The sequence below is a fragment of the Carcharhinus amblyrhynchos genome, chromosome 28 (assembly GCF_965287045.1).
Source record: "Carcharhinus amblyrhynchos chromosome 28, sCarAmb.v2.hapA, whole genome shotgun sequence".
Taxonomy (NCBI): Eukaryota; Metazoa; Chordata; class Chondrichthyes; order Carcharhiniformes; family Carcharhinidae; genus Carcharhinus; species Carcharhinus amblyrhynchos.
In genome coordinates this window covers 21,032,306-21,050,518 of record NC_137351.1, presented here as the reverse complement: position 1 = coordinate 21,050,518, position 18,213 = coordinate 21,032,306, and the positions used below count along the sequence as shown (strand labels likewise).

At 40.9% G+C, this 18,213-nt stretch overlaps 1 protein-coding gene across 7 annotated transcripts in view; it reads left to right on the top strand.

The window, feature by feature from the left end:
- tcf12 (transcription factor 12) overlaps positions 1–18,213 on the top strand; it is a 260,025-nt gene that overhangs the window by 131,060 nt on the left and 110,752 nt on the right. For all 7 annotated transcript variants that reach the window (XM_080214465.1, XM_080214469.1, XM_080214470.1 and 4 more), the window contains one exon: positions 18,009–18,073. In XM_080214465.1, coding sequence (XP_080070591.1) covers positions 18,009–18,073 — 65 coding nt within the window. The remainder of the gene's footprint in view (positions 1–18,008; positions 18,074–18,213) is intronic.

The following is an 18,213-nucleotide window of genomic DNA, read 5'->3' as shown; positions in this document are numbered from 1 at the left end:
GAGTATGGATACAATCTTCTCTCTAATTTATTGTAGTGGGGATTGCAGCTTCATTGAAAAAGATGCAGGGTACTTCCACGTGGACTTTATGCAAGTGGATTTCCTTTCTTCCTTCAACTTGAAGAAAAATGTTTTAATTAAATGCCTGCATGGGGCATGCAAAGTTTGTTTGTGGCATTGTGCATACCGTATAGGGGAAATACTAGCAAGGAGTGCTCAGATTCTTGCAATTTTATTTCCTTGTGATTTAAGTTGAAACAATAAATTGTGAAATAAACTTTTGAAGACTGACTTCATCTTCTGTGGTGAGACTTTATGACAATTCTTTCATACCGTTATTAAAAAGTTGACATAAATACTGCATTCTAATTGCAGTGATGCTGAATACGTACAGAGACACTTGCTGAAGAACCTACTTTTCTTGGCTGACTGTGAAAAAGATGTCAGTTCTGGCTCTCCAATTCCTCACTTAGATTCCCTATCTTAGCATTCACATTAGGAGATTGAGCACTTCTGCAGAAGCTTAAGTTGCTGATATACCATTTTTTGATTTCCTATTACACTGAATGCATGTTTCATAAAGTTTGAGGCTGAGAGTCATCTTTTAAAACTTGAAGCAGTGTAACAGGAGAGGTGCATGTTAACTATTATTTGTGGTGGAGGACTCCAGAAGGGGGAGATGATGACAAAAACTGCACTATATATTTTCTAGCATCTTGAGCACAAGCACAACATCCCAAGGCACTACTCAGAAATGTTGTCAAATACAATTTGAAACTGACCATCATAAGAAATCAGGACAGATAATGAACTGCTTAGTCAGAGATATGCTTTAAGGAGAGCCATAAAGCGAGAGAAGCAGAGAGGGAAGTCCAGATTTTAGGGACTAGCCATCTGAAAACTGCTTAAGTAGGGCTATTAAAATATGGTGTACCCAAAGTCAAAAACGTAAAGCTTGAGGCTACAAAGATAACAAGAAGCCATGGAGGGATTTGAAATGAGGATGTGAATTTTAAATTTGACACCTTGCCAGGCACAAAGCCAGGGAAGTGTGCACAAGGTGGGTGAGTCAGAATACAGCCAGTAGAGTTTTAGATAAGCTTAACTTTATGGAGGATAGAATAAGCAAGTGATAACAATGGTGTGAATGGCAAAGACAGCAGATGACTTGTAGCAGGAATGGATTTGGATCAGGTCATGGGAGTGAAAGAAGATTGTCTTGGTTAAAGTATACTATTGGAAACTCATTTTTGAGTTAAACATGATGTGAGGATTGCAAATTGTTGGGTTGATGTTTAGACAATTGTTAGAGGGCTGGAGTCGACATTTTGGCATTGGAGCTTGTGGTGGGCTCTGAAGTCAGTGACTTGGTTCTTTCCTGAGTTAAGTTAGAAGAAATTTCAGTTCATGCAGTGCTCAATGTCAAATCAACAATCCAACAATTGAGAGATGGTGGTGGCATTACGAGAGGCAGTGAAGCAGACCTGAGTGTCATCAGCATACGTGTGGACCTTGATTGTGTTTTCAGGTGATGTCACCAAGCGGCAGCGTGTAAATGAGAAAAGGGGGACCCAGGATGGATATTTGGGAGTACTCCAAAGCTGATGGCGTGCAAGCAGGAGGAACAGCCTTTGCAAATGGTTCTCTGACTAAGGATAGATCAAATGGGACCAGGTGAGTATTGTTCTGCTCAGCTGAACAGTAATGGAGCGATGTTGGAGGAGAGTGGTGTGTACTCTGTCAAAAGCTGCAGACAGGTCAAGAAGGAAGAGAAAAAATTATCATTTGCATTAGTCACAGTCATCTAGGTTATCATTTATGATTTTGATTCGAGTTGTTACAGTACTGTGGTAGGGGCAGAAAGCTGTTTGTAGCGATGTAAGATGGAGCTCTGAGGAAGATGGGCACGGATTTAGGGGATAGCATACTTGAGTACTTGGGAAAGAGTGAAATTGCTTAAAGACAATTGATTTGTAAGTGAAAGCATCTTGTCACCTGGAAGTGAGTGGACATTTAGTCTTTCTGCATCCCCCTCCCCCCCAAGAAAAACATTGTGGATGCTGTTTGTGGCTAAAATCAATAAATTCTTCTTAAAGCATGAAGAGGTGGGTGAATGAAGATGAGGTTGAGATCAGCCTTCCTTTCATTGAATGGCAGAGCAATGTCAAGGAGGTAAATGGCCTATTAAACTCGTGAAAATGGGTATTGTGTAACTAATAGTTGACTGGTTTGCTCCTGAATCTCAGAGTTGCTATGATGCAGAGGTGGAAAATTGTTTCTATTCAAATAATCATCGAGGTAAAGTTGCTGTAGTTCCAGATGACCAAAGGGAGTGACTGATGGTGATCAAACTGAGGATCACCTCAACCTTGCCCCTCGCCAGAGGGGCAAGGTTGAAAAAGCAAGTCCTCTTGATTAATCTCAGCCATTATGGGAGTTGAACCTGTGGTGCTGTTGGCACTGATCTGTGTCATGAACTAGCTGCCCAGCCAACTGAATTAAATTAACCTCAATAATTGTCTGCCCTCTTGAATGCCACAATTGAACCTGACTCCACTTGCAGGCAGAATGGCCTAGACTCAAACCACTTGTTGTGTGAAAGTTTTCTCGCCTCACGTTTGTTTCTTTTGCAAATCACCTCAACTCTGTGCCCTCTTATTCTTGATCCATTTACAAATAGGAACTATTTCTTGATATCTACTCTGTACAGCCCCCTCATGATTTTGAACACTTCTGACAAATTGCCTCTTGGCCACCTTCTCTCCATGGAGAACAGCCTCAACCTTTCCATTCTATTCTTTATAATTAAAGTTTCTCATCCCTGGAAACAAGCTTGTAAGCCACCTCTGCACACTGTCTAAAACGTTCATGTCCTTGCTTTAATGTGCTGACCAGAACTGTAAGCAATATTCCAGCTGAGGTTTAATTGCTGAGGTTTAACTTGCCGATTCCTTCCTCTTGTACCCTGTATAAGGTCTGAATGTTATAAGCTTTATTAATTATTCTCATCGCCTATCCGGCCATCCTCAATGATCTTTGCACATATACAATATGGTCTCTTTGCTCCTGTACTCGTTTTAAGAATTTTAAAGAATTTTATCCTTTTGTTGGCTCTCCATGTTCTTCCTCCCTTCAATGATCTCTGCACATAAAAACTTTTGCTGTTGCATCACTTTTCCTTCTGTTTCATTTTTATGAAAAAAAATAAGTTTTGTTTTTCTCCCAGACTAATTGTCATATTGTAGACAGTTTGCTGAACAAATAAGTATTATACCAGGCATGATTTTTCTTGTCATACAGAAATGTCCCCCACAACAGAAATGGCAGCTTGTTGGTTGTACTAATACTAATGCCTTTCAAAAATTAGATAAAATGAAAGATCTGTTTTTTTTTAAATCACTGCGTGTCTCAAGTTTAAATGGAACAATATTCTTCAGATGGCTTTTGAAAGATAACTTTTAATGGAATAGCAATTTTAGGAACAAAACATGAAGTCTCCTGTCTCCAGCTGCATTAACATTCACTGCACAAAATAAATGCTGACGAGAGTTTGTATTTTATTTGTGGAAACTGTGACACTTCGACTGGGTGCCTAATTAATAAATGTACGTAGATGATGGTGTATGGCATACAAGCACCAACGCTCATTCCATGCAAAGTAATTCTCACATTAGATGCTTAATAAAAATTGCCTATCATAGAATCCCTACAGAAAGAGGCCATTTGGCCCTTCGAGCCTGCAACGACAACAATTCCACCTAGGTCCCATTCCCGTAGCCCCTCATATTTACCTGCTCATCCCCCTGACAGTAGGGTCAACTTATCATGGCCAATCAACCTAATCCGCACATATTTGGACTGTCGGAGGGAACCAGAACAATAGGAGAAAACCCATGCAGACACAGGGAGAATGTGCAAACTCCACACAAACACCCGAGGCCAGAATTGAATCCGGGTCCTTGGGGTGCTGGGAGGCAGTAGTGCTAACCACTGTACCACCATGTCACCTAATCCTGTGTAAGTGGATACAGTGGAAATAACATACGCTTTTTCGTGAAGGGGAGTTTTCGTACCATGAAGTCGTTCATTCTAGTTTCACTTCTTGACTCAGTCGTAAATGTTTTGAACATATTTAATGAACTTTTCTTCATATTGTAGAAGTAATATCGACTGCCATTCAGTTTTTATATTTTTCTGTTAATTTTTGCTGTTTGCATGTTAATGTTCGATTTTTAATTTCAAATTCTTATTTGTTTTTGATCACTTAGTAGGAGGTTCACTGATCCGTTACTTTAAGAATACGGATTCCACCATAAGGCTGTGTTTGGTTTTTAACTTGGTGTATTTAATTTAAGAATTTTGAGGTTTTTTTTAAAGTTAAATGACAATCTTAATGTAAATAACCTACATTTTGAAGAATCTTCAGTCAATTCATGCTGCATCTGTTAAATCATAGGAAAATATAAAACAGAAGAGGGCCATTTGGTCTGAGTTGGTGGTTATTTTCCAGACGTCGCTGGATTCCGGGGAAGTGCCGGATGATTGGAAAAGGGCTAATGTTATGCCGTTGTTTAAGAAGGGTGCCAGGCAAAAGGCGGGGAATTATAGGCCGGTTAGTTTAACGTCTGTGGTAGGTAAAATATTAGAATCTGTCATTAAGGAGGAAATTGCGAGGCATCTTGAAGGGAATTGCTTGATAGAGCAGATGCAGCACGGTTTCATTAAAGGGAAGCCGTGTCTGACAAATTTACTGGAGTTCTATGAGGATGTGTCTAGGGCGGTGGATAGAGGAGAGCCGGTGGATGTGGTCTTTCTAGATTTTCAGAAGGCGTTTGACAAAGTACCTCACAAGAGGTTATTGCAGAAGGTCGAGGGACATGGAGTTGGGGGTAGGGTGTTAGCGTGGATAGAGGATTGGTTGTCAAATAGGAGGCAGAGAGTGGGGGTCAACGGGTGCTATTCGGATTGGCGGATGGTGACTAGTGGAGTGCCCCAGGGGTCGGTGCTGGGGCCTCAGCTTTTTACCATTTATATAGATGATCTGGAGGAGGGAACGAGTGTAGGGTGTCGAAATTTGCTGATGACACCAAGATTGGGGGAACGGCAAATTGTGCGGAGGGTGTGGAGAGTCTGCAGAAGGATCTAGATAGGCTGGGCGAATGGGCCAGGAAATGGCAAATGGAATTTAATGTTGGCAAGTGTGAGGTGGTCCACTTTGGTAGGAAGAATGGTAGGAAGGATTATTACTTACGTGGCGAAAAACTGCAGCAGGCGACGGTGCAGAGGGACCTCGGGGTCCTTGTGCATGAGTCGCAAAAACCCAGCTTGCAGGTGCAGCAGGTGGTCAGGAAGGCGAATGGGATGCTGGCCTTCATAGCGAGGGGGATTGAATATAAAAGTAGGGAGGTCTTGCTGCAGCTGTATAGGGCATTGGTGAGGCCGCAGCTGGAGTACTGTGTGCAGTTTTGGGCGCCGCACCTGCGCAAAGATATTTTGGCCTTGGAGGGAGTGCAGAGGAGGTTTACTAGGCTGATACCGGAGTTGAGGGGGTTGAGCTATGAGGACAGGCTGAGTAAACTGGGCTTGTACTTGTTAGAGTTTAGAAGAATGAGGGAGATCTCATTGAGACGTATAAGATGATGAATGGGATGGATAGGATAGAGGTGGAGAGACTCTTTCCGCTCAAAAAAGACAGTAGGACTAGGGGGCACAGCTTCAAGATAAAAGGGGGGCGGTTTAGAACGGAGTTGAGGAGGAACTTCTTCACTCAAAGGGTGGTGAATCTCTGGAATTCTCTGCCCGTTGAAGTGGTGGAGGCTGCCTCGCTAAATATTTTTAAGACGCGGGTTGATGGGTTTTTGATAAGAGAGGGGATTAAGGGTTATGGGGAGAGGGCGGGAAAGTGGAACTGAGCAGCGACAGATCAGCCATGATCTTTTTGAATGGCGGGGCAGGCTCGAAGGGCTAGATGGCCTACTCCTGCTCCTATTTCTTATGTTCTTATGAGTTTGGCGCTTTCGATGAGCTATCCAATTAGTCTTATTCCAGGAATTTTAAAGAATTATGGGATGTTATACAGAGTCAGAGGTTTACAGCATGGAAACAGGCCCTTCAGCCCAAATTGTCCATGCCGCCTGTATATTTTGCATTTGAAGTGAAAATGCCATCTGTTACTAAGTGCAATTTTTGATTGCTGAACACTTTCTTTTATGCGACTGTATCCTTTTTCCCCTTGATTTTGTGTGTCTGTAATGTTGCATAAGCATTGAGTGCAAATTACATTGATATTGGCATGCTATTGCAAAGTGTTGGTAAATTATCTCCATTTGCATAGCTATCGTGCTAAAGTTAGATTTCTGGGTGGATTCGGGCTTTTGTGCTCGCATATCATGGGCCGAGATCAGAGCTATTTCGATCTGCACCTCTGTTTGGCTACTGCACAGTTTTTATTTCAAAATAGTTATGTTAAAGGTGATGTTAGCAACTCAGAATAAATGGGAACTTCATCCAGTCACGGGGAAGAATATGCATTGTGAGGGACTGTAGGTGATGAGCTGAAGGCTAGTTTAAGTACTGATTAGAGTTGAAAACGTGTTTTGTCATTGCCCTCGGCAGGGAGCCTCTGTTTTTTGCTATTCTGACTGTGTTGTACTTGGCTTTTTTTCCCCTACTCTGCCTTCTCATTGTTCATAACTGAATGACTGACTAATTTGGCATGGAAAGGAGGGTGGAGGGTGCATTAGTCCAGCAGCTGTGCTCTTAGCACCAGAGTCAACATAGTCACTTTAGCTTGGAATACTTCTTGGCAGTAAAACTTGAAGCAAAATTGAAGAAAAGTATGAGGATAAGGGGCGGTTGAAACTCATAAAAGAGCTAGATCAGGAAAGGTGGGGAGGCAATTCTAGTGGTGCAATATCAGCATGCACTGGGACTGATTGGTTGGTTTTTGTGTTCAGTATAATTCTGTATACTCTGGTACTTCATCTATTCTTAATGTGCACTCAAAAAGCAAGTGTCAATTAGGTGTTTGACTATGGGAGACATCACAGTTGAACAGTGGGACTGTTACTTCCTCTTTCCCCACCAGCTGGCCCCTTAGCACAAGGGCATTGAGACCAATTCTCATCGACTAATGCAATCTTGGTTGACATCAGTTAAGTCTGTACAAAATCTGATGTGAAATCTCATGCATGTGGTTCAGTGAGATACTGACCATCGTGTGAAATGACATATCATTTATATCTTAACCAATGCTTGGTTAAGATATAAATGATGTTTTAACTTGGTTTCAAATTTATTTACCGACTGCTTGTAAATGTCAATCTGTATAAAAGGCCAATTTCTAGTTTTGTTCATGAGGAACCTTTTTACTGGTGTGTTCTTGGTAGGGTATTTGCTTTATCAGCCTGGACAGTTGAATCAAAGAAACCCTACGGTGAAGAAGGAGGTCATTTGGCCCATCAAATCTGCATCAACTCTCTGACAGAGGATTTCACCCAGTCCCACCCCCTGCCCTATCTCGGAATGTGACACGTTTATCCCACTAATCCCCTAAACCTGCACATCTTTGGACTGTGGAAGGAAACTGGAGCGCCCGGAAAACCCACACAGATTTGAGGAGGAGAATGTGCAAATTCCACAGTCATCCAAGGCCAGAATTAAATCCATATTCCTGGCACTGAGGCAGCAGTGCTAACCATTATACCACTGTAACCTCTGCCAGTTCTCCCAGTAACTGCTTTCTTCCAACTCTGGCCTTCTGCAACCCTGCAGACTTTCCCCATTGTTCATGACTGTGTAATTGTCCATTAATTCAGGAATTCCCTCATTGAATGTTTCTGTCTCTCCACCCCTTTTTATTCTAAAGATCCTCAAAGCTTGCTATTTATCCAAGCTTTTGTTACTCTCTCTTAAATTTCTCCCCCCTTTTCTGAGTCAACCCTTCAGAAGACTTTTTTTACTTTATAAAGGTATTATGTCAATACAAGTATTATATTATCAATTAAGTTAAATTCTAAATTATCCTATTTATATGGATGAAGGAAAACAAGTCATTCATCTGTTCCCCATGCAAGTGTTTCTCCTTTGTTCAAAGCTGCTCTGACATTGTGCAAAATCAACGTTGATCAGTAGAAGTAACTTTTTCAAGCTAAAGTCTGGTGAAAAGAAATCCATGAAGAAACTCATGTTAAGAATTCCATTGCGTTGCTGATGCAAAGACCAGATGAAAATCTGTTGCTTGAAAATTAAGATTCCATATTTGGTGTTGTGATAATAAAAGCAAAATACTCTGGATGCTGGAAATCTGAAATAAAAACAAAATGCGGGAAAATCTCGGCAGGCCTGGCAGCAGTTAGTTTCTGGCCATCTTGATGCACTTCATCGTATCCCATGCGTTTTAATTTTACATGTAAATTTCTCTGGGGGACTGCACCACAAATATCCTGGAAGTCCAAATAAACCACATACACATATTTAAGACAGAGATAGGTTGTCGACTGGTAAGGAGATGAAAAGTTGGGGGAAAAGGTGGGCAAATGGGGTTCAGAAACATATCAGCCATGATTGAATGATGGAGAAGACTCGATGGGCTGTATAGCCTAATTCTGCTCCTATATCTTGAGGTCTCTGGCCTTCTTCCATAGTCTTAGAATTTTTTTCTCATGTAATTATCTGGCTCTTTTTAAAGGCCTCAATTGAAATCCACAATTTCAGGTATTGCATTCCTATTATTACTTTGAAAAACTTTTCTTCCATTGATTCTTTTGCCATTCACCTTAAATCAGTGTCCTCTGGTTCTTAACATTTCTGGTGATGGGAACAGTTTATCTCTCTTCAATGTCCATTCCTTTCATAGTCTTCTCCAAGGAGTACAGCTCCAGCTTCTCCAGTTTGTTCATGTAAAGGAACTTCCTTCATTCTTGCAACTATTTTAGTGCCTCTTTTCTGCTAAAGTTTGGGTACCATACTTCAGTTGAGGTAGAACCAGTGTTTAGTACAGCTTTATTGTCACTTGATTGCTTTTGTACTCTGCCTCTATGGAATCCAGGATATTGGAGGTTTTATTTACCACCTTTTCAACCTGCCTGCCTATTTTCAATGATTTGTCCACACAGTATACCCAGGTGCTTCTGCTCTTAACCCCCCCTTAAGAATTATACCCTTTGTTTTATATTGCCTCTTTCTTTTCCCTACCAGTATGACTCACTTCACACTTCACTGCCACTTATTCACCCATTCCATCAGCCTGCTTGTGTCCTTTTGAAGTTGAACAATATTTTTCTTAGGGTTCACAGTGGTTCAGGTTTTGTCGTTCCAAGTTTTGAAATGGTGCCCTGTGCACCCAAGTCTAGTTCAAGAATATAGATCAAGAAAGGAACTCATCCTCACACTGCTGCCTGAGACAACACCACTCTATACCTTCCTGTGGTCCAGATAACAAAGTTCACCACTGCTGTTTCCTTTCTCTCCTTTGTATATTGGCTTTCTTTTGTTCTATTGGATTTAACTTAGCTGACAAGCACTTCTTCCAAATATCCTTTGGAGATCCATGTCTCAGCCTCATCACCTGCTTCAGCCATCTAGGTTACCTTTATCAAAAAAAACTCAGTCAAATTAGTTCAACACTATTTGTTGGCTTTCCTTAATTAATCCACACTTGTCCAAAGGATTATTAATTTTGTCCGGCATAATTGATTCTAAAAGCTTCCCCACCACCAAGGTTAAACTGATTGGCCTGTTGTTGAGTTTATGCTGGCACCCTTTTCTTTTTGAACAAAGATGCCACATTGCAATTCTCCAGTCCTCTGACACCATCCCTGCATCTATGGAGGATTGAAAGATTATGGCTAATGTAATGATCTGAGTCAAGACTAGTAATCTTTTTCCTAAATAGAAATCCAAAATCCAAGTTACTTACTGAAGCAATGAGGCCGCAACGTTCCACAGTTTAAAGCCAAAGTTTTTTTTTACTGGAGCCAAACTAAGCAAACAAGAAATATTACCTTAGACAACCACCTATGCTCTGAAATCCCAGAATCAGCACAAGTTAAACAAGTATCAGAAGGCAAATTGCAGTTGATTATGAAATATAAATTGCACATTAAATGGCAGGTACAACTCAGACATCTGGCGAGTTGGCTGGCAGTCAGAGCAAATGTCTTTAATCTTATTCTCACAGTCCTTACAACTCTTGTGTTTCCAAGTATTTCAGCTCCTTTTCTAGGGTTTAGCCTGATCCCCAGGTGACGGTCGTGTACAGCCATTCACATGCATGGCCTTCACCAGAAACGGCACATGTCTGCACAACCTCCTTAGCTCTGCTTCTGGCTCGTGTCGATCCACCAATGTTATCTTCAAGTAACAAGCCGATGCAGCTGCTATATTTTTGCCTCTGTTTCTGTATCTAGCCTGTGCCTTAGCCTACCTGTACTGCACTGCTTGCATCATCAACTTCATCTGAGTTCTGATGGCACTGTGTCCCTTTTAGTATGATTCACCACTGCTGCACAGGTATCAAACATGTCTACAGCACAATTGCCTGCCCACACTTTGGCAAATCAGACTACAAGGTTGTGCTCCTTCTCCTAGTTGACAAGAAAAAACTGAAACAGGAGAATCTGTCAAAAAAAACTTGAACTGCAGCTGTAACAACAAAAGGTAATGCACTCCAACTAATTAATTGAGTGGCATTTCCAGACCGTTATAGAAGTAGTTTTCCTTTCTTCAGCGTAAGCTCAAATTGATACTGGAGAGCCTGGTACATCGTGGCTTCATTGAACTCTGAAATTATATCCCATGTAGTTAAACATTCAAATTTGCCTTGCATTAACTTACTCTTAAATAGCATCTATATCACACTGTGATTTGGTAGCACATAGTCTTTATCTTTCACAACAAAAAATTGTGCACTTTCAGAGGACCATTTCTTTTAAGATTAATTTTCCATTAGTGACAGCGTGTTGACAACGAAACAGAAGGTACTACATCAGTCACTATAGGACTATATATCTAATTAAACAAAGTATGATTTCCATCAGGGAAATTGGGAAATAGTGAGACCTCATGCAACTTTAAACCACAAAATAAGTGTTGAACATGAAGCATCCTTTTCTCATTTCAACAAACTCCTAAGATATTTAAATACAAGGTATTTTAGTCGATCAATTTTATTGTATTGTTTACTTATTGCAATTTACTGTGAGTTGTTGTATTGCAGCTGCTGCATAAGTGCTTGATTATTGAAAACAGTCTGCTTCATTCATTTATGTTTAAATTAGTTTTAATTTTGAACAAGTGAACCGCCACTGATCATAGTTGGGCTGGCTGAGTGAGAAGGGAAGTTCACCTGTTTCCAGGTTTTATCCTCCAGGGTGGACCCTCCTAGAATGTGTGCACGCACAGGAACAGCTAAAGAACAAATTGGATGATATAAACTTAACAACATTACTTGTTGAGTGCGTCAGCATGTTGACTGATGCACTTGTATGTCGTGTATCCTGAGGAAAAAGTGCACAATCCTTGGAACCCAAGACATCTTAATCCTGGTTTAAAGTGATGCCCAGACAAGATTCTGACATCAAATCGTATATTGACTGAAGCGAAGTTTTTCAAGTTGGAGACCAAGCACTGACGTTGGTTGGTTCATTTGGTAGAGGCATCTTAAGAAATCTTGGTTCAGAACACTGATTGGAAAATGCTGTTTCTAGAGATTGACATTAGGTTTATCTATCAGTTGGGGTCTGTTCCAGCAGCATATGGACAGAATTAGTTAAACTGTACAAGGCTGATGATACTGTGGTGATGAGCGAAACCAAAGAGTAGAACTGAAATCTACATTTACTGATGGCAGCAGCTTGTCGTAAAGGACTTGTCTTCAACAGCAGGAAATGTCAAGTGAATACAGGTAAGATTGGCTTTTCTGGCTTGCTTTATTCAGGTTCTGGGATCTGTTCCAACCGAGGCAAACTTAAAGACGTACAACATATGCCTCAAGACAGAGGGTTTGCAGAGACGTCTTGGATTTTTCAACAGCGGCTGAAGTTCCCAACTTTGCTGATAACGCATGATCATTAAGAGAGCTCTTAATGAAGGATTTTCTACATGTAGAGTGGGACAACAATTAACACATGCTCAAGCCACTTGAACAGTTGTTGTCCAAAAAGACATGTTCTACAATACTATGACCCATTAAAATAGACTGTCTTAGATGTTGTTCACCTTAAAGAATATTAGGAGTGTGCTTTCTGAAGGCTGGCAAACCAATTGTGTTTGACTCCCAAACATCTATTAATTTAAGAATAGATCACGTGACTTTTGCTCTGGTATTCAGTATCACATGATTTCACATGGATCCTTTCAGTAAATTATTTGTTGTGGATAATGATTGCAAACAATGGAAAATTATTTGGTGCAAGCCACTGATGTGTTCGACCACCCAGACAAAATACAGCATTTGTACTGAGCAAAGCTCTTCAGATCGATGAATACATCTTCTATTTTTATGTCTATGCCACTTGCTTGTACATTTAGCAAAATATCCACACGTTTAGGATTTGATAACCTGTTCAGTGTTTCTGAAGTAATTTTTTTTGTGACCTGGTTTGTAGCAAATGTCAAAGTTGTATTGTGGAAGACTGCCATGCATGCAGTCAGCATTTTGGATGCCAATGCACCTACAAGTTGAGGATACCTAAGGGATAAGTCTGGACTGCAGCATGGTCATACCGTTACAAGATCTGTGAGGATTAGCAAATCATCTGTATGTTGTACTGACTCTCAAATACTTAAACAGAATCTATCTGTCTGTCAGTAGTTTTCACAATCGCACTACTGTTCATGTATTTTTATTATGTGTAATGTTAACTTGGGAAAAACTTCATGTGAATATGTAAATAACCGTGACCAGTATATACAGCAGTATCTGATTAGCAGATGGTAGTGAGTGTCGGAATTGCAGTTATGCTGTCCTCATGTTTATTAGGTGCTGAGTCCATAAAAGCAAATATGTCTGCTGAGCCATTCTCTACTGCATCCTCAAATAAATCAAATCCACATCTTGTTTACCAGTCCTTCCTGTAAGATTGCTAAGTTTGTGTAAAGCAACAGAAAGTGTACCAGAGCTAGTTGTCATCACAATTTATAGAAAAATTGCTGATTCTGGCTCATGTGAGCAACATGAATGTGGCAGCATTGCTTAAAATTAGAAGTACATGATTTATTTGCTTTGAGCTTTGTGTAAGCCTTGGTGATCCAGATTGTTTTGATAGCAAGTTGCTTGAAAAATGGAGTGCAGGTATATGGAAATGATACAAAATGGGATCCCATAACCTGAAAGCATAAATCCTTGCAATCGCAGTGAGCAAAATGGACAGACTGATCATAAGTTCTGCTGCCTCCCTCCCCCCACCTCGGAGCAACAGTTTCATGCTATAAACTATTGCATAATACTGCTAATTGACACATTTTCTGTTGTTCTCCGATTTCTCTCTGTTAGTAGCCCACCAAAATGCATAACCTTGGTTTGAGCTGTGTTTGTGTGGATTTGTTGCCACAACACTGAAGTACTATGTAATGAATAGATTTCTTCAAAAGTTGAGTGGAAGGATGTGGAAATGTCAGTACAGAGCCTAATGAGGAAATGGATTGAATTGGGGGAATGTTGGAGGAAGGTAACTGTGAGCTGTTTCAATGCTGATTTAATTCAACTTGAAGACGGATGCAAGGCTTCGATTTTGTGGTTGGAGGCAAAGGGTTGGTGCTCAGTACTGATCTTTTTAAAAAAAAGTGCCCACAAACATCTTGACAGTTCCTGTAAACTGCCCACTAAGAGCTGATGATTTCTGTGTTGTGAATTCCACCTATTCTGTTAGCAATTTTAAACAGGTGCTATATATAACAATCTCCAGTGTCCAGAAGCTCATCGTGCCTTTAAGCAGGCTAAGGAACTAATGGCATTTAAACAAATTCTGAGTAAACCAGGAAGTAAAAACCACCAACTTTCCTTCACTTTAATCAAATACAGATGGATTATAAATGGGCTCATGGTCGAAGCTGAAGTCATGAGCTTAAAAAAAATTATAACTGGATTTTTTAGCTGGAGGCGTTTGATATTCTACCAATTAGACTACGAAAATTAGCCTCAAATTTAGTAATAATTACGACTCTAATCTAGTTGCACCTCATTCAACAAAAAGCAATATGTTTAATTTTACAGAACACTGATGGCAAATGTGGACAGCTCTGACGAAGAGTCATCTGGACTTAACGTTGGCCCTATTCTCTCCACAGATGCTGTCAGACCTGCTGAGATTTCCCAGCATTTCCTGTTCTTGTAGCTGACAGTTTTGCCATGATTACAAATCTGAGCCATTGTTGCCTGAAAGTTAATGATCAACAAAGTTGATTTCGAAGTGGATATAGATTGATGTGAGCAGAAATAACATTTGTAGACTTGTCTTAGAATGATTTAGACTGACATTTGCTTTTGGTTTTAAATAGGAATGTGAATGTGGGGAGTTGATTGAATTTAATGTTATTTGTCTGTACAGTATCTAGACTACATAGTACTACATTTGCAGCTCATGCAATGAAGGAATAATTATGAATCATATTGACTTGTACACCTCAGTTTGTTGCATTATTTCAAAATGTTCAGCAATGTGGTTGCAAATGCCAGCAATTTTTTTCAATCCTAAATTAATACCCTCCACGTTGATCTGGAGGAGGGACCCGAGTGTAGGGTGTCGAAATTTGCTGATGACACCAAGATTGGTGGAAAGGCCAATTGTGCGGAGGGTGTGGAGAGTCTACAGAAGAACATAAGAACATAAGAAATAGGAGCAGGAGTAGGCCATCCAGCCCTTCGAGCCTGCCCCGCCACCCAACAAGATCATGGCTGATCTGTCGCTGCTCAGTTCCACTTTCCCGCCCTCTCCTCATAACCCTTAATCCCCTCTCCTATCAAAAACCCATCAACCCGCGTCTTAAAAATATTTAGCGAGGCAGCCTCCACCACTTCAACGGGCAGAGAATTCCAGAGATTCACCACCCTTTGAGTGAAGAAGTTCCTCCTCAACTCCGTTCTAAGCCGTCCCCCTTTTATCTTGAGGCTGTGCCCCCTAGTCCTATTGTCTTTTTTGAGCGGGAAGAGTCTCTCCACCTCTATCCTATCCATCCCATTCATCATCTTATACGTCTCAATGAGATCTCCTCTCATTCTTCTAAACTCTAACGAGTACAAGCCCAGTTTATTCAGCCTCTCCTCATAGCTCAACCCCCTCAACTCCGGTATCAGCCTAGTAAACCTCCTCTGCACTCCCTCCAAGGCTGGGCCAGGAAATGACAAATGGAATTTAATGTTGGCAAGTGCGAGGTGGTCCACTTTGGTAGGAATAATGGTAGGAAGGATTATTACTTACGTGGCGAAAAACTGCAGCAGGCGACGGTGCAGAGGGACCTCGGGGTCCTTGTGCATGAGTCGCAAAAACCCAGCTTGCAGGTGCAGCAGGTGGTCAGGAAGGCGAATGGGATGCTGGCCTTCATAGCGAGGGGGATTGAATATAAAAGTAGGGAGGTCTTGCTGCAGCTGTATAGGGCATTGGTGAGGCCGCAGCTGGAGTACTGTGTGCAGTTTTGGGCGCCGTACTTACGCAAGGATATTTTGGCCTTGGAGGGAGTGCAGAGGAGGTTTACTAGGCTGATGCCGGAGTTGAGGGGGTTGAGCTATGAGGAGAGGCTGAGTAAACTAGGCTTGTACTCGTTGGAGTTTAGAAGAATGAGGGGAGATCTCATTGAGATGTATAAGATGATGAACGGGATGGATAGGATAGAGGCGGAGAGACTCTTCCCGCTCAGAAAGGATAGTAGGACTAGGGGGCACAGCCTCAAGATAAAAGGGGGGTGGTTTAGAACGGAGTTGAGGAGGAACTTCTTCACTCAAAGGGTGGTGAATCTCTGGAATTCTCTGCCCGTTGAAGTGGTGGAGGCTACCTCGCTAAATATTTTTAAGGCGCGGGTTGATGGGTTTTTGATAAGAGAGGGGATTAAGGGTTATGGGGAGAGGGCGGGAATGTGGAACTGAGCCACGACAGATCAGCCATGATCTTATTGAATGGCGGGGCAGGCTCGAAGGGCTAGATGGCCTACTCCTGCTCCTATTTCTTATGTTCTTATGATGTTTTAACATTTTGGAATCATTGTATTAAAAGCTGTAAGCAACTTAGTAATGAACAATGACGTTCCTCTCGTACTTAAGCACTGTAGCTGCTTCTTTCAGATAAGTTGAAGTCCCTTTATTAAACAGGTTTTATGATTTGTGATAACCAAAGGACATCAATTTAAGATAATTGCTAAGGGATCAATGTATTGTAGCTAAATTTATTGATGATGCAGATAAGTGGGTGAATCTAGTTGTGGTGAGGCAGTAATGAGACTGTCTATGAATGTGGATAGGTTAAGTGAGTTGGGGGCTTTGGGCCGTTGGGGCATTGGGGGCTGCAAGCAGTTTGGGATGTTGGGGGCCATGGGCAGTTTTGGTCTCAATTAAGAAAAGGTATAATTGCATTAGAAGCTGTTCAGAGCAGATTTGCTTGACTGATTCTGGGTTAGGGGTTAGCTTATGAGGAAAGGTTGAGCAGGCTAGGCCTGTACCTCTTAGAGTTTAGAATAATGAAATGATTCTTCTTGAAACATGAAAGATCATGAGGGGACGTGATAGGGTTGATGCAGAGATGATGTTATCTGTTATGGGGAGTCTGCAACTGGAACACAAACTAAAAACTAGGGGTTCCCTATTCAAGACCGAGGTGAGAGACCTGTTTTCTCTGAGGGTTGTTAGACGGGGAATTCTCTTCCTCAGAAAACAGTGGTGCTTGTGTCACTGAGTATCTTCAATGCTGAATTAGATGTTGTTGGTTGATAAGGGAGTTGAGAGTCATTGGGGTTAGGCAGGGTCAGCCCAGATCGTTCTGAACAGCATGACAGGCTTGAAGGATCAAATGGCCCAGTCCTTCTAACTCTTATGTTCTTGTATAATCAATAGTTTATTTAAAAAGTAGCTAAAAAATTATGTTGGACCTGGAAGTGATGGGTAATGGAGTGTGATTTTTGTGGATCTGACTAATTTTAGGCAATAAATAATTTGATAGTTTGGTGACTCTGAATGCATCAGTTTTATTGCATGCATAAGGAAGGTAAGTATTAAAAGGTGATGACATTTATATGTGGTGCCTTTATTATGTCTTAATGTCCTACAATGCTTCAAAACAGTTAATTTTAGTTGCAGCTGCTTTTACGTAGGTAAACATGGTAGTCAATCACTATAAAAGGCACATGTGATAAATCAATGCTAACTAGATATGCAGTTTGGTGAAACAGATTTTGAGCAGAAAACTGGAAAAGCCCTCTGCTCTTCGCATATTGTTGTAGGAACTTGTGCTTTAACTGGAGCAAGCATATGTCTCATCAGAAATGATTGAACTTCTAACTGTGCAGTATTCCCTTGGTGAATGCATTGATGTGTCAGCCTATGTTGCATGTTCAAGACCATGTGGTACTATATCCTGTTCAATCTTTTGTTGCAGAGTTGAGTCAAGTTGAGAACTTGGGATGTATAGAGTTAAGATTGGCAGCTCACTTAAGAATTTATTTTGTCTATCTTGTAAAAGTAAATTTCATTCTAGTTATCCATTGAGGAGTTATGTAATTGTTTTCTCCTGGGAATTGCAATTACATTTTTTGATTTGCAAAGTTCCATACTTCATAATGCTTTCATCTTAACCAAGTATTCCAGGTAAATTAGCTGCAATGTTGAAGCATTGGCCTTGAAATGTACTTAATTATGCTGAAATACAACTATTAGAAAAGAATATTTTTAAAAGCCCGTATCATGCAACTTAGAACCTGTGTGTACCTGAAAGCTATCTGAACTTCTGTTCCCTTAACTGTGTCTGCAGGATGATCTTGTATTCTAATTGTATCAATCCCTAAAATGGATCTATTGTTTTTAGGGAAAGTTTCTGAGAGGGGAGCCCTTCCACCATATGGCAGAGATCCAGGGATACCAGTATGTCAAGTAAGTTTGTACTTGTTCGTGATATGCATGTGTCAGTATGTTCTTGCTAATAATAATACACTGCATGGTTTATATCAAACTAAACAAAACCAAAGAAACTTGCAACTGAATATGAGCTTCTCCTTTGACCTAATTAGACC